General features: G+C 39.9%; 1 protein-coding gene across 1 annotated transcript in view; it reads left to right on the top strand.

The window, feature by feature from the left end:
* The window catches only part of ctnnbl1 (catenin, beta like 1), a 60,915-nt gene that overhangs the window by 24,307 nt on the left and 16,892 nt on the right, over positions 1-19,716 (top strand). The window contains exons 12-13 of the mRNA XM_037105358.1: positions 7,182-7,279; positions 8,840-8,920. Coding sequence (XP_036961253.1) covers positions 7,182-7,279; positions 8,840-8,920 — 179 coding nt within the window. The remainder of the gene's footprint in view (positions 1-7,181; positions 7,280-8,839; positions 8,921-19,716) is intronic.

Here is a 19,716-nt window from a genome sequence, read left to right as displayed (position 1 = left end):
CTCCCGCTCCAACTCGGGGAAGATGGTGTCTATTTGTGTGCTCGCGTGCATGCGGCCATTTGTTTGGTGGAGAGAGAGCGGGCAGGCGGGGGAACAGAGGCCTTTGTAGCTGATATGTTTTGAACGCCACACAGAACACCTTTGAGTGTAGCGGATGCCCTTTTTGTGACCCTTATTTTCTAATGAATGCACAGAAATGGGTAATGAGTGAGGCATGCTAGCAGAAAGAGACCAGCATTTCAAAATCTGTCACATTTTGTGGCAGCATGCAGTGAGGGGGAAAAAGATAGAAAGGCCCATTTAAGGGAAATGCGATGCTTTTATTAAAACATCCACCTCCCTCTCAAATTATGGCAGTTTCATTACAAAGATAAAACATGGAATTTTATCAGCCCATTACTTTATCACCAGCATCTATCCTCTGATATTAACAAATGGATTTAGAAAGTATGACTACAGAGCGGAATATATGAGACCAGATAAGTGCCTGTAATGGAGAAACTTGGTTATCTGGATTTAATGACGAAACTTGGATCCCATATTTCAGTCAAAAGCAGAGAATCAAACAGGGCTCTTATTTGATCATCCCTTCTCCCGGCACCGAGTGCCTTCGGCACAGATTGAGATCAGTAACATTTTCCATGATACAAATTTGATTGTAATCTGTGTTGTCAGAGTCATGCTGTGTAATCCTATTATTAGTGTATTTCAGAGGGAGAGATTTACTGTTGGATCCCTGTGTAAAGACACATCTAATTAACATCTTCACATTTGGTCTTTCCTCTGGGGTGGGGTTTGGTAGTGTTCCATCTATGTAAACTTGTACTCTAATGAATTATGCTGTGTTGAGGACAGGATATGTTCAACATCTAGAAGAATATTCAATTGTCCTGTGTTTTCCTTTGAGAAAAAAAATCTGTGTATACTATGTATATGAATAATTTCTTCCTTTTGGAGTCAGAGACCTTATTTGACACAGCCAGTTAAGTGTTTGCATAAAGCAGAAACCTTCTGTTATAGGCAGAGCAGGCAGTCACACTGATCCTGAATAAAAGAGCCACAGACTTTAAAAAAAAACCCACATTAGCGTTCCTGCTAAAGTCTCCTTCTTATCTAGTGTAGACACATTGACACTCAACTTGTCCTGCACCTTAACCTGTAAACCAAACAAACATTTGAAAGTGCACTCCCAACATCAGTTCTCCAGCTAGATAGCTCATTAGGTGCTCAGCTGCAGCACATTAAACGGCATGTTAACATTACTCAGAATGTCTCTTTGGTCCAGTGAGATGCTGGAGTGCTCCTTACAACACTGTCAGCTCATGATTTGTGGGCGAGTGAGCTCTCTTACCTTGTTTCTTTCCCCTGTGGTTTAACATGCCTTTAAAACCACACTGACATTATTATTTACTACAAAAAAAGGACGACTGAATATGATTTCAGTTGGACTTGGATTACTTGGACTTTTTCATGTCAGCCATTTTGGAAGTATTGCAGTTTTTTTAAGTGGAACTCGTCTCCTCCATTGAATAAAATAGATAAATTGTAATATACAGTTTTTTGCATAATATATTTGAATGAAAGCCAGCATGTATTGTTTTGTAAACAGACAGAAAGAAATGTGTGAAAATGTTCCTTCTTTTCTTACACTGTATCTCATAGAAACCAGATAAAAGCAACCAAGATGAATATGTGGTGCTATATTTAGTAAATGGTGCAGTATAAATGGCATTAAAAATACACAGTGATCTGTTCAAGGTTCTACTTAGAATCTTATCAAAATTCAACACTTAGTTCCTGCCTATAAAGCATAATACTTAATGTGAATATAGAGAGCAACTGCAGCATTTAAAACACACTCAGCACAGACTAACAGGTCTATCATCGCAGTTTTTTCTCTCTCATTAACTTGCTGGCTCTCTGGACTCATCTGTCAGTACGTTTACACGGCCTCTCTCTTTTTCGAAATGGTCGCGAAGCTGGCAACAAAGCCGTCCTTTTTTTTTACATTTATAAACAAGGACATTTTCATTTGCTAAAAAAGAGCAGGATAAAGAAACACAGACTATGCAAATTGTTTGAAAGTCACATACAAAAGCAGGAAAATAACCGGGCAACAAAACTTTTGTAGTTTCAGCCCAAGAGCGAAGTGATGATTATTTTCATTACTGATTAATCTGCTGTTTATTTTCACAATTAAGTGACTGTTTAGCTTTAGTTTAGTCAATAAGATGTCAAAATATGTTGTGAAAAATACTCATCACAATTGCCCAGGGCCCAAATTGATATCTTCCAGTTACTTTTTTTTTTTACCATCCAACATTCCAAAGCCCAAATCCCTTCAAAAAGCAACAAATCCTTAAATTTATAAAGTTGGACCCAGCAAATCTTTGACATTTTTACCAGAAAATGGTTGAAACAATTAAGTGATTATCAAAATAGTTGGAAGCTACTTTTCTCTCAATTGATGAATCAACAAATCATTGCAGCTCTAATTTGCTAAAATATACAATGTGATGAAAGTTCTAACAGACGATTACAATAATATGTAGACCACCTGACTTTATTGTTCTTTTGTTCCCTCTGAGAGTTCGGAGCCAGCATTCATTCCTGCTCCCTCAGACGGTGAATGCAGTCTCTATAACCTCTCACAGACTAGCCTGTGGTGCTAGGAGGCTGATTGCTCTCCCCAGGGTGCAGTCAATCCAGGCCCAATCTGTCTCCCAGTGAGGTACCACCTATCAGTTCTCCTCGGTGGTTGGGAGCTACAATGTACTTCGTTGAGCTGTCAATCAATACATGAATCCAGGCCACTTATGCTTATTTGCATGGTAACTTAGAGCTGTGGATCCCCGTAGGCAATGACAAGGCAAAGGGTGAATGATTAGTGGAGGATGAGTGAAGGCTAGCATTTGGACATGCATAGTGTTATCTGACTGTGGATATTCCTCAAGCCAAAGTTGACTGGAGCTAATTAGGTGCATGTGATGGCTGGGTTTTATGCATTTCCTTTTTGAGATGCCAACTCTAACAACAGTCTTTAGTGGTTGGCCAGTGTGCAGGTTCACTGGAGGTGCTTCATTTTACAGCGAGTGGACAATGGAAGTCACCTTATTTTCTCCTCTGCTCTCACAGTGTTTGTAGAGATGTAGGTCTGTGCAGTAAGTGCTGACCTTGTGCTTCTTTTAAAATATTAAACTCTACAGCAGTCTATACAAATGCCACAGTCACTTCGGAGGTTGTAGTTGTTTAAATCTTTAATACGTTGGCTCCTGGGGAAGCCCATCTTCATGTTAATGTCCACTGTAGCATTTTCACGCGCAGCAGGAGATTCTGTCCTGCCCTGAACACCATGTAGCTCTGCATTAACCAGAAATGCTCTCTTTGTGAATGATATATTACATTTCACCTCCTGGTCCGGGGATGTGCTGTTCACTTTATATTCTCAGGTATTCACAGCTGCTCCAAGTCTTCAACCTAATAAACCTTTAGCTTCTAGTTTTACCTAAAGTTACTTTCAGTAACCCAGGACAGGGATCGCTAGTCACCCTAACGACTCGATACTATTTTCAGAGTGGCAGCAGAGTCCATTAATGGTTAATGGTTTGTTGGTTACAGTAGTGGAAAACCAGATTGGGCTTAATTAATTTAAATTGATGTAATATATGTATTGATCCGTCCAGCTGTTCCTTAAAGGTGTAATATGTAAGAATTCATACTCAGAACAGACAGTAACCAGAGTAACTGCTACCTGCTGCCAACTGTGGCTGCCATGAGCTTTGTTAGCCATGTAGCTAGCAGTCTGGATTGGGATTTCAAAGCACCGCAGAGGTGTTGGTGTATACACTGCTAGCACAGGCGCTTTGGACCAGGGCGGACCTCAGCTATCTGATTATCATGCTAAGCATGCTTTGCAATACAATGCATAAACATCATAATGTCAGAATTGTTATTCCTCCTCATTCTGCTGATAATTTTAGTGAGGTTTTGAGTGTTTTTAACCAACGTTCTTACATATTGAGTGACGGCACATCCATTACAAGTATATGTTAACCCAAGTTACTGTAGCCCACTCAGCTGGGGTGATAATTTACCACAGATTATGTGGTTGATTATCCAAATTGGTCTTACTAATGCACATTTTGAATATAAATTCTTAATGATGCATTTGATTAATGTTGTCAATTTTGTTAATGACAACAAAGACATGGTGGAAATAGTTGTTTCTTTGTTTGTTCCTTGTCTTTAAACTCCACATTCAAGGGTAAAGCAAAGCATGCAAATTAAGTATTGATTGGACACCTTTCTAAAGGCTCTTTTACTCGGCCTTGCCCTCCATCTTGCACCCACAATGTAATCCTGCCTCCACCCCTTCACAAATCTCAGCGGAGCAGTCGCAGTTTAGTTTTAAACCCTTTGGAGAGAACATTCCACAGCCAGCGATCAATAGCCTCCCCGGCAGGGCGTGGAGGTGGCGACATCAATTACCGCTCGGATCAAGCTGATAAAGTAGCGTCCTTTCGGAAATGGCAGTTAGCCCCCTTGTCATGGTGTGCAGAAAATAAGCTTGTAAACATGAAAATAGGTGAACTTCGGGCTAAAGATACCTGATGTACAATCAGAGCACGCAGTTTTAACTACATGTACCACCTTCATACCAGTCAGCCACTTAGTCTGTGACAGTAACACTGTGAAGTCTATCTGCCCTTCTGACATGCCATAATATTCATGACTTAAGAGAAATGTAGAGATGGGAGTACACTGTGACACTATCGAACAAAAATCCCTCAATTAACCCTTAATCTGCCCCTGCAAATACACCAAACACTTTCATTTCATGACAACCCATCAAGTTTTTGTTGAGCTATTTCATTAAAACAAAAAAATGTCACCCTGCTGGTGATGCTAGAAGAAAAGTCAGTGGCTGTGGGAGTCATCCTCTGGGGGTGATGAAATTTCATGGCAAAACTTATATTAGTTGTCAAAATATTTCATTCTGGGCTACGGTTGAGTAGATTTCTGGACAGCAATTATCAAGTCTTATTATGTTTATATATATATTTTTGTCAATCCTTAGAAGAAGAAAAGGTAAGCGGATTGGTTGTTAAGAGAAAGAAATAAACATGATGCGTTACAGCTGTCCTGATGGATTGTGGAGCTGCTATACTCACATTCATGTACTCTCATTATGTTCCACTCCAGAGCTGCTGAGCCTCTTTTGTCACTTAGTAGGAAAAGTTGGTATTTCTGGTCAGGTACTTGGCTTCATGTCAAACTGGTCTGGAAATGTTGACATTGGCTGAACCCCATTCTGGACCATGGTAGCTATTGCCATACATAGAGCCCTTAGAATATAGCAGATAGCATGAAAGCAATATCTGAATATTCTCCCTTTATTAAAGTTTTAAGTCCCCTTTAAGGAATAATTAAAGGGTAGGTTTTAGGGTTATTTGGTCACTTTTAAGATGGTTTCATTATATAAAAAGCACTTCTGATAAATACTAAGTAAGGAAGTTGTTTTCCAGTTTCTGTTGTTGTAAGTCAGTCACCAGTGAGTTGATTTAAAGGTATGTTTTTAGAACATTTGAATAATAAAATGAAATTATCACCAAAATATGAAGAAATAAAGAGATGGTAAGCATTGTAGCCAGCCAGTCCCTAGCCACTTCGAACCTTCAGAGGTGATAGTTTGATTATTTAAAAAAAACTTACACTCCCACGCTGCTCTGAGCTCCCAGTCCAGGGAATGTCAGTTTAATATATAAAAAGGGTAACAGAGGAGTTTCAAGTCAGTGGTTTGGTTGTGGCTTGCAGATTCAGCAGTAATTGCACGAAATCAATTGATTTTGGCTTTTGATAGGATAACATTTTTTCCTAGACCTTCTCTCTAAAGGAACACAGTCCAGTTTGTTTTGTACTGTGTTTCAGTGCTGCCAGTCATGTTATCACTATTATGAAAGATTTGATGTGTTATAGCCCTCAGTTTCCTCAGCCTTCATGTCTTGTGAGTGAGCACGCTGCGGGTCGTAGGGGATTGCAGAAAAGGAGCTGACAGCAAACACGACCCCTTTTAAAAAAACAGAAATGGGATTGATTCCTGTGCTCTTGTTGCCTAGCAACTGCGAATCCTTGTTGAGAGAGAATATTGACCTCTTGTTGATAAAGTCCAATTACATTTTTTCCCCACTCTGTATATCTGGAGATTTTACAGTGTCATATTCTGCTCCCCCTGTGTACAGTGTATTGTTTATTCAATATCACAGAGAAACATTATCCTGTGGTTGTCATCTACTGGTGGAGCCTGTGAGGGAAGCGGTCTTTGAATAACAGTACAACTTACATAGCACGAATTGGGTTAACAAGGGCATTCAATGGAACTAACTAGTTTTTGTTGCTAATTTCAGTCAATTAAAATGTTAGACCTCCCTCGCGGTAAATGGCCCACCACAGACACATTTCTATCACTGCGAGAAATGTAATTTAGCCTCAGCCAAAACTGTTATGGATGTTCCAGCATGCCCTCAAAATGAAAATTGATTTCAAAATTTCATTAACATTTTCTCCTCCCCACATTCTGTACACTCTCTCAGTAGGAGTACCCACGCCTAGCTGACTGCGTGCTGTAATTACAAATTATCAAGTGCTAATCGATTTGTTCTTTCTGAGGCCTGTGGATGTGTGTGTGTGTGAATGAGGTGTGTTTTTAGTGACTGTAATGCCCCTGTGTTAAGGCAATGAGCTCCATGATGAATTGCTATGATGTAGGAGAGTTCATGGAGAGAGCTTCTTGCAGATATCTGTTATTACTTAAATAATTATGATGTGTAAAGATCTCCTTTGAATAAACATTTAATGAAAAACTAAACTATTGGAAAACGTTTAAGAGAGTGGGAGCGGCTGTGGCTCAGGGGTACAGCCAGCGTCTTGTAATCAGAAGGTCGCTGGTTAGGTCTGCATGTTGAAGTGTCTAGGGCAAAATACTGAACCCCAAACTGCTCCTGATGTGCTGATCGGCACCTTGCATGGCAGCCACCACCATTAGTTTATGAAAGTAGGTGTCAATTACTGTAAATCCCTTTGGACAAATCTGCCAGACTCATGTACTGTATGTAAATGTAAACATTGCCCTGGTTATATGTCAAGGAAGCTTTAACTTGTCTCCTCACTGAACTTGTTTTTAGAACATGTCAGCTCCATCATCGCCTCCATGCTGAGAAATCTCAAGTCCCAACAGAGAAGCAGACTCCTCACCAAGTTCACAGAGAATGACTGCGAGAAGGTTAGTGTTTTCATCGTCTTCTTGCTGCTCTCCTCTTTTTGACATCTTCACACATTGCCATGCACCAATCAGCAAGACTTGGCTTGTTGACAGTTGTTGGGATGCTGTCACTGAAACTGATCAGTACACACCCACACAATCCTTATTAAACAGAGTTTTTATTTATATACTGTATATATATATATATATATATATATATATATATATATATATATATATATATATATATATATATATATATATATATATATATATATATATATATATATATATATATATATATATATATATATATATATATATATATATATATATATATAAAAAAGCCTTGGGTGGCTTTAAGAAAAACAAGATTAAGATCAAAGTCAGATATATTTTTTTTTCATCATACTGGACAAACACAGGTTTATTTTACACTGTGGTGTCTCTATTTCATGATTTTAGGGCTGCAGTGAGTTGTCAGTTTTCATGCAAAAATTACATATTTGTTAGTTACAGTTACTCAAATATGGGGATTGACTTCTTGTTTTCAATAAATATATTATTTTGAATTTTGGGCAACCATTCAGACAAAATTAACTATGAGGACTATGATCACTGTGTTCTGCTTTTGACATTTCACAGACAAATCGATTAATTTGTTAAGCACTTTTCAGATTAATCTATAACAAATATCAAAAAACATAATTCTTTAATAAATGAAGCCCATCACTATGTTCTTCAAAATGGTATTACCTGATTGTCCTGTTCTTATTCTGCCCATTAATACCTGTAGAACCTTTATGCTATAGTTAACTTTGAAATAAAGCCTTGTGCAGGTTAATATGTTTTGATTAATATTTAGAAGTATTAGAAGTATCGAGGCTAATGCGTGATTACAATATTATCATGAGCTGACTATAAATGGTTGAATTTATTTTTTAACGTAGCGTTGTTTTTAACAGTTTATTAATGATGACAAGTGAGGTGAACAGTGTGCAAGAGTTCATCCACAAATTTAAGAAGAAATGCTTCTAGAATAACTTACCAACCCTAGCTTTGAGGTTTATATTTGTGTTGGACATTCTTACTACTCTGTACTTGAGAATATTCATTTCTGTTACAATGACTTGTGATGTAGACACTCCCTGCCCTGTAAATCAAACATGATATCTTCTCCCCTACTAAACCATCCCCAACAGTCTCATTTTCATCATTCACTTTCTCCATTATTTGTTCATTTTATGAGTATGTTTAACGTCTTTGACTATAATGTTCACACAACAAATTAACATCTTGATAATGATTAATTTACTTATCTTTGTTTTCTGCCTTATAACCCCCCCTGTAACAATCTAAGAGATCGGCAGCAAGCAGTTAAAAGAATCAAGGGATGATAAATGTGCAGAAAATGAATAGTAGGAACATTTCTTCATATTTGCCCTCCGAGTCTCATCTTGTTCTGTCTCTTCTTTGTGCTCTGGCCTTTCCCCCCCATATTTCCCTCATTTTCTTGTTGCCGTCTCGTGTGCTGCATCCCTCACCTTCTCTGTGCCTGTCTGAATTTCATTCTCTCTCCAGGTTGATCGACTGATGGAGTTGCATTTTAAGTACCTGGAGGCTGTTCAACAGGCTGACAAGAGGATCGAAGGAGAGAAACATGTAAGCATCTCTCCCCTTCCTCCCATCCCCCCCTCCCACCCTCTAAATCTGTCCCCCCTGTCCCTCTCTCTGCGCTGTCTCTTCAACACTGGCTTTGTATCACGCAGCTTGTTGGATGAATGCATTCACGTGTAACACCGAAGCTTTCAGCGTTGCTCTGTTAAACACAAATGAAATGCCATCAATGAGTTGTGTAAAAGACATTATTAGCGGTTATGATGTTCTACGGTATCTTTTTGGTGTTGTGAGTGTATAAACCAGACCAGCAGTTTGATCCTGAACCAACTGTATTCTGAGATCCAAACCTGATCTGAAACTGACCACCACAACCTCCATAGTCCTGACCATTAATGGTAGTATTAATGACAAGGCTGTGTTAACCTTATGACTGTCATTCATCATCGGTATCCATCACTTCCTTCATAGTCATTAAATTTATTTTCCACTTGAGTGATTTCATCCATAGTTTGATGTCAGGCAACAGCTTCGAATCTAAATAACTCTCATGTTAATGTGTTGTTATGGCTCTGTCCGCACCTTGGCTGTTGTTATGCAATGGTATGCATCACTAAACATTATAGCTTTACAATCAAATACAACAAGAGCAATCTTTTTGACAAAATGTCAGTGATTACTGTTTAGATGATTAACCATGTTAAGTATAATGTGTAGTCTTACAGACCGTGCATGTGTGAGTGGACTACACAACTGCAGAGACCATGGGAAGTATTTACTACGCTATACTAGGTGCTAAATAGCCTGATTGCGTATGTCCTTTTACCAATGTACTTCAGAGAGGTTTTGCACCCTGCTGATAATTTCCTCTTAGCCGTATTTAATTTCGGAGGTTTCTATTTTTGGAAGTAAAACATGGGAGCAGGGACGTTTATAGAAATGTTGGTTGCAGCTGCTGTGTTACTGACTAACCACTGCGGCAGAGGAATCCGCTTCTGAAATTTAACTCTGGAAAAAGCACTTGTAAAATCTGCTGCACTGTTTCATGTGAGACACACAGAGGGTGAAAAGCAGTAAATAAAAATAGGATGCATTGCAAGCGTATTTTACCAGAGTTCTCAGTTTAGAACTGCAACACAAGGCTAAAGAGCTGCACTACGACAGAGTGTTATTTATCACATGATGTAAACTTACTGTTTCCTGACTGTTCCTCCTCACTGACTTTTAATGGCTTATAGGAGCTCCAGTCCAGCGAGATTTGATTAATGCATAACAATCTTCAATAGTCTCTCACTGATTTTCATAATTTCATATTTTTGTTGAGCTGACAGCACCTGGATAGTTAACTAACACTTCCTCACACACAGCCTCCCTCTTTCAGCATAAATGCACAGTTGAAGTTTCAGAAAGGATTTCCTCTTCCAACACCTTCAATCAATAATTTGGGCAGCAAGAAAACACGTTTTCCACTCTGAAGCACAACACATGTTGAATCACTGTGGCAGTTCATTCAAATCAAACTGTTTGGATTCATTTGCATCTGTAGTCTCAGTAAATGCTTGCGTTTAGATAAAACTCACTACTGCAGTACAGGATGTTCAGACCATGTGTTAAATAACCAAAGAGTGGACAAAGGTTGAGCCACTGGATTTATTAGACTATAACTGTGCAGTGATTTCATTATACAGTGAAGTGGTGTCATCGAAAGATAACTTTCTGACTGATTAAAAAAAGGTCTGTAGGCGACCGAATTTTATGCAATATGAGCCGACACATTGCAGGCGAAAGTAAAATGTTTTGTTGACGTTAGAAGCTTTATTTATGTGTGTATTGCATATCATTTTTTTGACCAAATTTAATTTGTAATGAGAAATCGTTAGCTGCTGTCAAAAGAGTGTTCTATTAGCAAGTGGAGCAATATATTTAGTGGTTTTTGGGAATGGCTCTTTACAGCTCATTGAGACATCAAATTGATTTGAAAAGACGTCATTAACACCTTGACGCGTGGTCAAGCTTGTGCAGTAGTAAGGCTTTACAGCTTATAAACACAGTGAAGGTTGGAATAATGACCTCCAAACATGGGAAATGGAACCATCTGAGGAGTGTGTGAATGCAGGGTTGTCCTAAGATTAGCTCAGTTAGAGGTGATCAGCCACATCAGAGTTCTTATTATTGCTGAGCATGTTGCAGTTCTTCACACGATTTGGATTGTTTGCCTCTTAACCTGAGGATGGTTTAAAATTGTAGCAACACACTCCACTGGTCAGTGTTGCCACTATAATTGTCTGTATTCTTTTTAATGAGCTGTCACTGGGTGAAAGTGTCCAAGTCATTTAGTCTAGTACTGAGTCATACAGTCTTTCGCTGAAATTAATTTAACAGCGTAGGATGATAACGGTCTCGCTTGACTACAAACTTGTAATGGTCATCTGCATTTAAAAGCTAATTTTAAACACAAAAGTGCACTGAGATGAAAGTGGAAAATAAAACAAGAATGCTTTCTTAGGCTACATTTAAACCAAATCTGGCGTTGCAGCGTGACCACAGATTCACACTCCCACACCGCGGCACCAACCTGCGGCAGTGTGGGAGTGTCACTCCATGGTCAGTGTGTGACGTGTTTGGAACCCCCGCTTATCAGTTTGCAGAAAATGCCAAAGCTGCTATGACACATAACTACATCGAGAAATGTCCGTTGTGTTCCCTCTGTAGTATTTATCCTTGCTAAATAACACGTCCTGCTTCTGACCCGCTCTACTCTGCTTATCATCTCGGGTCAAGCCTCTGACACGGTATGTAAAACATGCCAGTCCTACAGTGATCGTCGGCATCCACAGATTAAGTTACGCTGTGGCTTCACTCATAGTCGGATCGCCAGCTAGTGTGATTGTCCATCGGATTGTGACGAAAGGCTGCGTTAATCCATGAGTTGATTCGGCTTTGACTTCTAAACCGCAGCCAGGTGCGTTTTTTGCGGGAACCCCTGCACCACCACAGCCAAAATGGACTACCCTCACTGAAATCATCTGCGGCATGATGATAACCATCTGTTAGAATTATCTACAGACATAAAAAAAATAAAAAATGCACTCCGATGCAGTCCCATCACACAGTCATGGTTTTCTTTATAGCCAACAAAAATTCAAGTTGCGTTAAAGATGTTCAGATATCCCTGTTATAAAGAGTTGGGATGTGTCGCTCAACATGTCGTCTCTTTTTTGGTAGATAAGATGAGCAGTTCCACACAGTGTCATATCAAAAGCCGTGAGGGAAGAGACCGAAAAAAAAAACCCCATCACAATCCTGCTGATAAGAATATGACAGTTTACTGAGGAATGGCACACTTGATAGCTGTGTGTGAGGGCCCTATTGAGCTGTCTGCATGTGTGTCTGTGTCAGTGTGTTGAGCTGTGGGCTAGACAGGCCGGTGGAGGGATACAGATGGAAGATAAGTGGCCAGGCAGGGGGATAATGGCTTCAACAGAGAGAGAAAGGGCAACCCTTTTCTCCGAAAGGGAGGAAGACAAGAAGGTGGATGGAGATACTGTAAATATCAGAGCAGGAAATACGGCCAACAAAAGCGGAATTGAATTGAAACATGGGAAATGCAGGGAAAAGGAGGAGGCAGAAAGAATTCGAGTGATAGAGGGAATGAAGAGTGGGGGTGGGAGGAGACAGATAAGCGTATAGTTCCTATCTAAAGATGACTGAAGATTAATTTCTCAGACAGACATCTTGGTGGGATTGCCAAGAAAAGGCCAGACAGTTTGACATTTCCTCACCCCCGCTTTCTTTTTCTCCTTTTCTCGCTCCCTGTCTTCTTCTCTCGCCTCTTCCTCTAGGAAGGCAAAACTATGACTCTGCGATAGCCTGGTGATAAGAAACCTTGTCTGCGTCTGCCACTATCTTTAAAGCCACACGGTCAGCCTTAGCACACATAAGGCAGAAAGTGATAAAATACCTATTTGTGGCACAACTGCGACATTCTATTCATTTTAGTGAAAGAAGTTGACCACATGGGACTCTAGTGCCACGTCAAGCTCACACTGCTATTGCTATTGAATGAAAAGTGACAGGAATATGAACATGTAATATTGTGTATGTTATATAGAATAGACTCTTATCTCATTCAATTCTTAAAAAATGTGGTGACATAACTATAATGCTGATATGATGCACATCAGAGCAAAAAACCTTTAGAGTACTTTGCTCTGATTTAGCATTGTCAAACTTTATCAAATGATAAAGTATCACAATTGAAGCAGAACCAGAGATATCCCCCTTTATATTCTATGCATCCTTCTTCTTTATTAAGCACCTACATTACCCACAATGCGACTTGGCTCCTGATAGATCCAGTTAGAGATTTAACCTGGAGCCTCTAAAGCAGGCCTCAGGCTATGTCCCCATAAGCAGAGATGATGAAGAGACTGCAGTCCACAAGCATTTAAGGACACCATGGAATGTAGGAAATTACGATTATGCCATTATTTACATTGTTTTGATGTCTTATAGACAAAACAATTAATTGGTCAGGAAAATACTTTTCAGATCAGTCATGGAAATAATCGTTACATATAACCCCAATCTTGTCCATGGTAACTGGTGCTGACATTGGTCGGTTCCCCACTGTGGTTCAAATCGATGTGTTGCAGAGCAGCTATTGGATGGACTGACATTGGAATTTGATCAACTTCAGTGATCCATCAAGAAAATTATCCAGTGCTTTTGTTCATGACCGTGTACCTGCAAAACTCACATTCCAATCAGTCTCAGCAATAGTTTGTGTTGTTGTGCTAAACATTATCATTTAACAGTGCCACTCGCTAACATGGTCAGAATTAGCTCAGAGCACTGCAGTGCCTAAGTTGGATACAGAAGCTAGCGTGACTGTATGGCCATAACACTCATACTCAAAACATGGTTCAGGAGAAAGTCAGTATTTTAAGATTGGGCCTTAGGCAGACTTTGGCCCATCAGATATTTTTAGATATTTTTTTTAATATGATATACATAAATCCTAACAATGCTCTTTAGATACGTAAAAGTATTGTTATTCATTATTGGAGTGTGGCGAGCGGAGTGACATTACACAGGAGGTCAGTCAGTTAAGGGAACTTCAGTACCATTTGGGCATTTTCTGCAATAATCGCATATTTAAGACAGAATTTAATGTATGTTTTTGCTTTAGTGTAACAATTAAGCAGTATGCCAGTGTGAACCCACTGGGGTTCAAAGAAGTAGAATTCATCCCTGAGAAATCAGCGTCCCATGAACGTCTGAGCCGAGCTGAATTCAAACACAGACCTCTACTCCCATGGAGCGCCGTTATGTTGAATTTCAGAACTTTCGCTGAGTATTGGAAATCTTTTTTCATAATCTTTGAGTTCGCAGGGTGTTCTGCATTGACCCCATTATAAGCTAGTGTCAAGAGGTGGTATTCAATTATTTGTAGGGTCTAATATGATACTATTGTAACATATTACTAACAGGGGGTCCAAGCCCTGAGCAGCCTTAGGGATTAAGCAAAATGCAGCGATTTCACTTCTACTGGTACAACTCTTAATGCTGAAAAACACCCGGATGATACTGTAAGTGTGTGTGTGTGTGTGTAAATCAAAGCCTCCACCAAATGTCACACGTTATGTTAAACAAGGTGATAAAGACGGCAGACCCAGTTCTGTCCGGCACCTCGGCTGAATCGGCTGCCGTCAGCAGCAGTGTTTTATCTCTCTCTGCTGTGCCTTTTGGTTTCCCCTAGTTAAGCCTGTTTTTAAGGGGCGGTAAGCAAAATGTTTTTCCTCTGCAACATATTACCCGCAGATTTCTCAGGAGGATAGCAAAGAAAAAGCTGCTGCTGCTCTTTCTCTTCGTCTCCAGCCCAGTCCCTTTAATAAGCTGCTTATTTTCCTCCCACCTTGGTATCTCTCTTCCCTCCACTCTTTCTGTCCGCCTGTTTCGCTCCCTCTCTCGCCTGAAGCTCCTGCTATATTTCTCAGTTTTGACCTTCTGTTTCTTTCATCCCTCTTTTCCTGTCTTTTGCTCACCCCGAACGCCCATTACTCTTCTCCTCCCTGCTATCCTTGCTGTCTCCTTTTACTCTTCCTATGTGGGCTCCTTAATTTTGGTGTCCCACCTTGCTTTTTTCTCGCATCCTCCCTACTTCCTTTACTCGCGTGCGATCCACTCAATTACGCCTGTCGTCTTTCTGTTTTCCTCCTCCCTCCTCCTCCCTCCTCCTTCCCTCCATCACACCTTCTTCATGCTCCTCCTCCTCCCATTTTCTCCTATTACTTCTCCTCTTCTTCTCTAATACAACTACTTTCACCTCTCGTTCTCCACCTCTTTTCCAAACCCTTCTCTCCTCACGGCTTGTTGGTAACAGCTCTTGGAGATTGATGAAGCTCAGCAAAACATGGCTGAGGCCGACCTCAATACTGTAAAATGCCTGAGTGCACTTTCCTAGTAGCTAAGCACCCAGTTGCTTGCTCTGTGTGTGTGTGTGTGTGTGTGTGTGTGTGTGTGTGTGTGTGTGTGTGTGTGTGTGTGTGTGTGTGTGTGTGTGTGTGTGTGTTTGTGTGTGTGTGTTTCCTTTACTGGGCTGTAGCAAGAGTGTAGAGCAGAATTGGGCGGGTTTAGCATTGCTGACAGTAGACAGTTTTAAAGAAACTCTGTGTTAAGTTGAAATTGGTTTTGCACCTGGATGTGATTTTTTTTTTTTTTTTTTTCTTAAATGTCTTCATGGCATAAATTCTCCCCATCTTTACTCGACACTCTCTTTCTGTCTCCTGATTCACACTGTTTGTCTGTCACAGCTTGTTGATTTTCCTTTCACCACTGCATTTTAATCCTCATCCATCATTCCTTCAAAAATCATTATTAATTTATTCATTGATTCGTTCATTGAGAATGAGTGAAACATGTAACAGCACTGAGAAATGTTGTTCCCAAAGTGAACTTCTCTAGCAGTGCGGCCAGCTGATACACGTTTGGATTGGTTTATTTCAGCTTAAGAGCTTTCACCCTTGAAGTCCATTTCATTTCAGCAGGTTATTTATTCTAGATTGCTGCAGAAATTGGCACCCAGAAGCCGGAAAATGCGTCGGTCTTCAGCTTACCACAAATTTATAACAGCTAATAAGTTTTGGAAGGAGACAGTCACTTTTGCAAATTCAGAGGCTTACATTTGTTTTTTTTAATTTGAATTATTAAATAATACAGAGCAACACAGACAAACATTTAAGGGCACATTCGTTTTTTTAAGACAAAGACAAACAAATTGAAACGGGTAACAAAGGTAAGTGTCTGTAGTTGAAGCACAGTTAAGAGAGGTGAAGAGGGTTTTTAAAACAAAGATGAAATGGAAGTGTACTGTAAGAAAGTAATGTTAAAGAGTGAAGCTTCTTCCCTCACAAAACCGCTTCAATGGGTACAGACACAGACAGCACTTTAACCTGACAACAGGCACGTTTTTATCTAGCCTGCCATCAATTTACTCACAGAATTAACTTAAACTTTTGCCTGCTGAAGACCAGCCTCTGTTGACGGTTGTCATTTAAACCAGCTTTAGCCACCCAGCTATAACTAAGAAGTGGATGCTTTATTCAGTGCTGTTTGCTAATAAGAGAGATGAGAGATAGAAGATTTGATGACAGATTTGTTTCCGTGGGAGCTCCAGTCCAGTTATCAGAACCCAGATATTTGCAGATGAAAAGCTTGCTTCACAGAGCCCTGCTATAATACTCTTCCAGCTTCTGTCCTCAGGCTGGCTCATTTTCAACAAGACTCTTAAAGCTTGGCAACCACTGAAAATGACCAGTGACCACCTGTGACCATGACTCTGAGATATACTGTACCTAACCAAATCTAATACTAGCCCTTTTTGATTTCAACTCACTTGGTTATTTTTGTGTCATTTGGGCTTTAACCAGCGCTTAAGTAGTTATTTTCGTAATAACCTATGGACCAGTGGTTTGCAGGCCTTTATGTCGCACTTTAGGGTCAGGTTGATTTGGCTTTGTATATGTCGTTATCATGTCAGCTTCCTCTCCCTCTGTGTCGCCTCCTGTCCCTCCTTGTTCTGTCCCTGCTTGTATTCCTTCTGTCTCTCTCTTCATGCAGTCTTTCTCTACTGTGGCGGTCCCTTGGCAGATTCTCTCTTGACTGACTAGGGCCTGCCTCACTGTCATCAGGAACTGCCTGCAGGCCAGGAGGATAATGTTTACATTTTCAGTCTTATAGTTTTACTTAACAGTTGCTTATTGAAATAACATTATAAATAAAAATTTAAAAAAACAACATTAAAGCTGTTCACCTACAGCCTGAAAAAAAAAATTTACATTTAGCCTACTTGGGGAGCAAATGCCGCTTATTAATATCAGACTAGCTGCTCAATATTACAAAATGATTATCTGCCACCTCTTGGAAAGTCAACATTGTACTTACTTACATTGTTTGCTTTTTGAAAAAATGTTCTGATTATTGTTTGTTTAGTGGACAATGATCACTGCAACAGGTGCAGACGCAACTACCAGTTCCTCTTTAGGACCCTGGGTCAGAAAGTCAGAAATTGGAGCACGGAACAACATAACCTCAAAGTTGAGTGCTCCCAGCGCTTCCCAGCCTTACAAATGTACAACAAAACACATAACTACTCTTTACATGAGTAGCGGATAGCATGAATTCTATGTCGGGCCGGTGAGATTAATCCAAAGTTGGAGATCTGACTTGGAGCTTGGAAATTCCGACATTCATTTACAACTGGAACGCACCATTAGTCATCGCACACAAATGCCTACACTACAGTGTAAATACGTCTAACTAACGGAAAATTGATCCTGTTGTACCTGCGATGTTTGTTTCCTTATGTAGGTACAGTGGGGGGGGGGGGGGGGGGGGGGGGGGGGAATCGGGGGTCACTATGAATCTGAGGGGGTCATATCCCCCTCGTCCCTAGTGCCATCTGCATACATGCCCCTTGCCACATCTGAAACTTTCACACAGAGGAGCATGTGGAGAATTGGAGCAGGATCCCCGCATGCAAACGGCAGTGTGAATGGGGCTACTGTTTTATGACAGCATTGCATAATAACCTAACAGATGTGGAGGATTTGTATTTGTGTGGTGGTACACTGCATTACCATATACATCTTTTGCTTGTATCCCCTGTCCAGAGCAGTTTCTAGCAGAGGCTTGAGGGCTGAAAAATTGAAACCTGTCAAGAACTGCAGAGGGTGATTTTCCTCAAACAGCCACAGGGGGCAACAACGAGACCATTTCCACTAGAGCTGCATAAAATATTGTTACAGGACCGATGTGCAACCGCAGGATATGCGATGTCAATTAAGGCTAATTCAACCTAACACATCCTCCTACAACTGTTTTGCTGCTTGATACAAACACAGAACTTGCAAGGTTCTCATTTTCTCTGATCAACCTACAGGAGAAGTCCAATTTAGTCCAGTTCAAGGATTCTCTGATACATGGGAGTTTGTTGCCTGAAAGGGACATTCAGGCTCTGCATACAGAACAAAAAACCACCAATCACAATCATTCTTGGTCATTTTAACAATGGAGGGCCTACTTTGGTTGATTAAAAAAAAAGCACTCCCATGCAAAATCACGTCAGTCTTCCTAGAATGATTTGAGTCATCTAATAAAAATTATTTAAGTTTTTCATAGTGCACTTGTGCATTGTGTAAATTGTGTAGCCCTACATTTCATTTATTTTTACTCTGACAGGCAACACTTAAGTGAGATTAATGCTTTAGCATACGTGTTTTCAAACAGTATTTTTCGTTTTAACAAGAGAAAAGACTTCAAGGTTGAAGACTAAGTGGTTGGTTTGGCAAATGCCAGAGATTTCTAGTTGAATTTCCTCGCCTCAGATAAAGAGAAACATAGAACTGCCTCCCTACACTTGTCTGCGTGAACTCTCCACGTCTCTCGCAGTACAAGAGACCGTCAAAAAAGAGGCTCGGTCAATGTATTTTTATTAGTGTGAATGCTGAGTCAGCATTCACACTATTGTTCTTCTGGAATTTATTATTATTCTTCCGTACGTTTTTTGGCTCGCTTCTCCTTCTACAAACTTTGTGCTACAGAAACCATTCAACCATCAAAATGTTCAGCTTTTTTAGGACATGATGGCGTCTATTTTTCTTTTTTCTACCTTTTATACTTTTGCTAATATTCAGCTTTTTCTGCTAAATTTTTCCCATTCATCCTTATGGGGATTTTTTCAAATTTCATTCTGCTATAACTTCAGCATACCTTCAGCTATAGAAACCATTCAAACATGAAAATGTTCAGCTTTTTAAGCTCTTTCAACCTTGTGCTTTTCAACTTTTCAACCTTTCAACTTTTTCAAATATTAAGCTTTGTTTAAAAAAAATTTAACATTGCCACAAATGGGAAAAGCTTCAAATCCTCTTCAAAACTCCTCGACTTTCAACCTCTTCTTCTCCCTCATACCTTGAGCTAGAGACACCATTCAAACTTTAAAATACTCACAACGCCTTGAACTATTTGCACTGTATTCAGTTTTTTAAAATCTTGTATGGTTTTGAAATCATCGCAGTTTGAGTTTGAAGGATTTTTAGCTCCTCTTCTCATTTTATAATGGGTGTGTATTGCGTCAGCTAGAGTGAGCGCGCACCAACTGCCGCAGCCCAGAGTGTAGAACAGCTGGGAAAAAAGGGAGAACAATTCTCTTCAGCTCAATTTGGTTCCCACATCTTTTACTTGACATAGACAATATATGCATAGAAATGTAGGAAATCTTGTGGGCTTTCATCTGATGGTCTTATTTCAGATGTGGGACTTACGGTTTTGGATCTAGA

This window comes from Acanthopagrus latus, chromosome 7 (genome assembly GCF_904848185.1).
Source record: "Acanthopagrus latus isolate v.2019 chromosome 7, fAcaLat1.1, whole genome shotgun sequence".
Lineage (NCBI taxonomy): Eukaryota > Metazoa > Chordata > Actinopteri > Spariformes > Sparidae > Acanthopagrus > Acanthopagrus latus.
The sequence above is the reverse complement of the archived record's forward strand: the minus strand, read 5'-3'. Positions and strand labels throughout refer to the sequence as shown.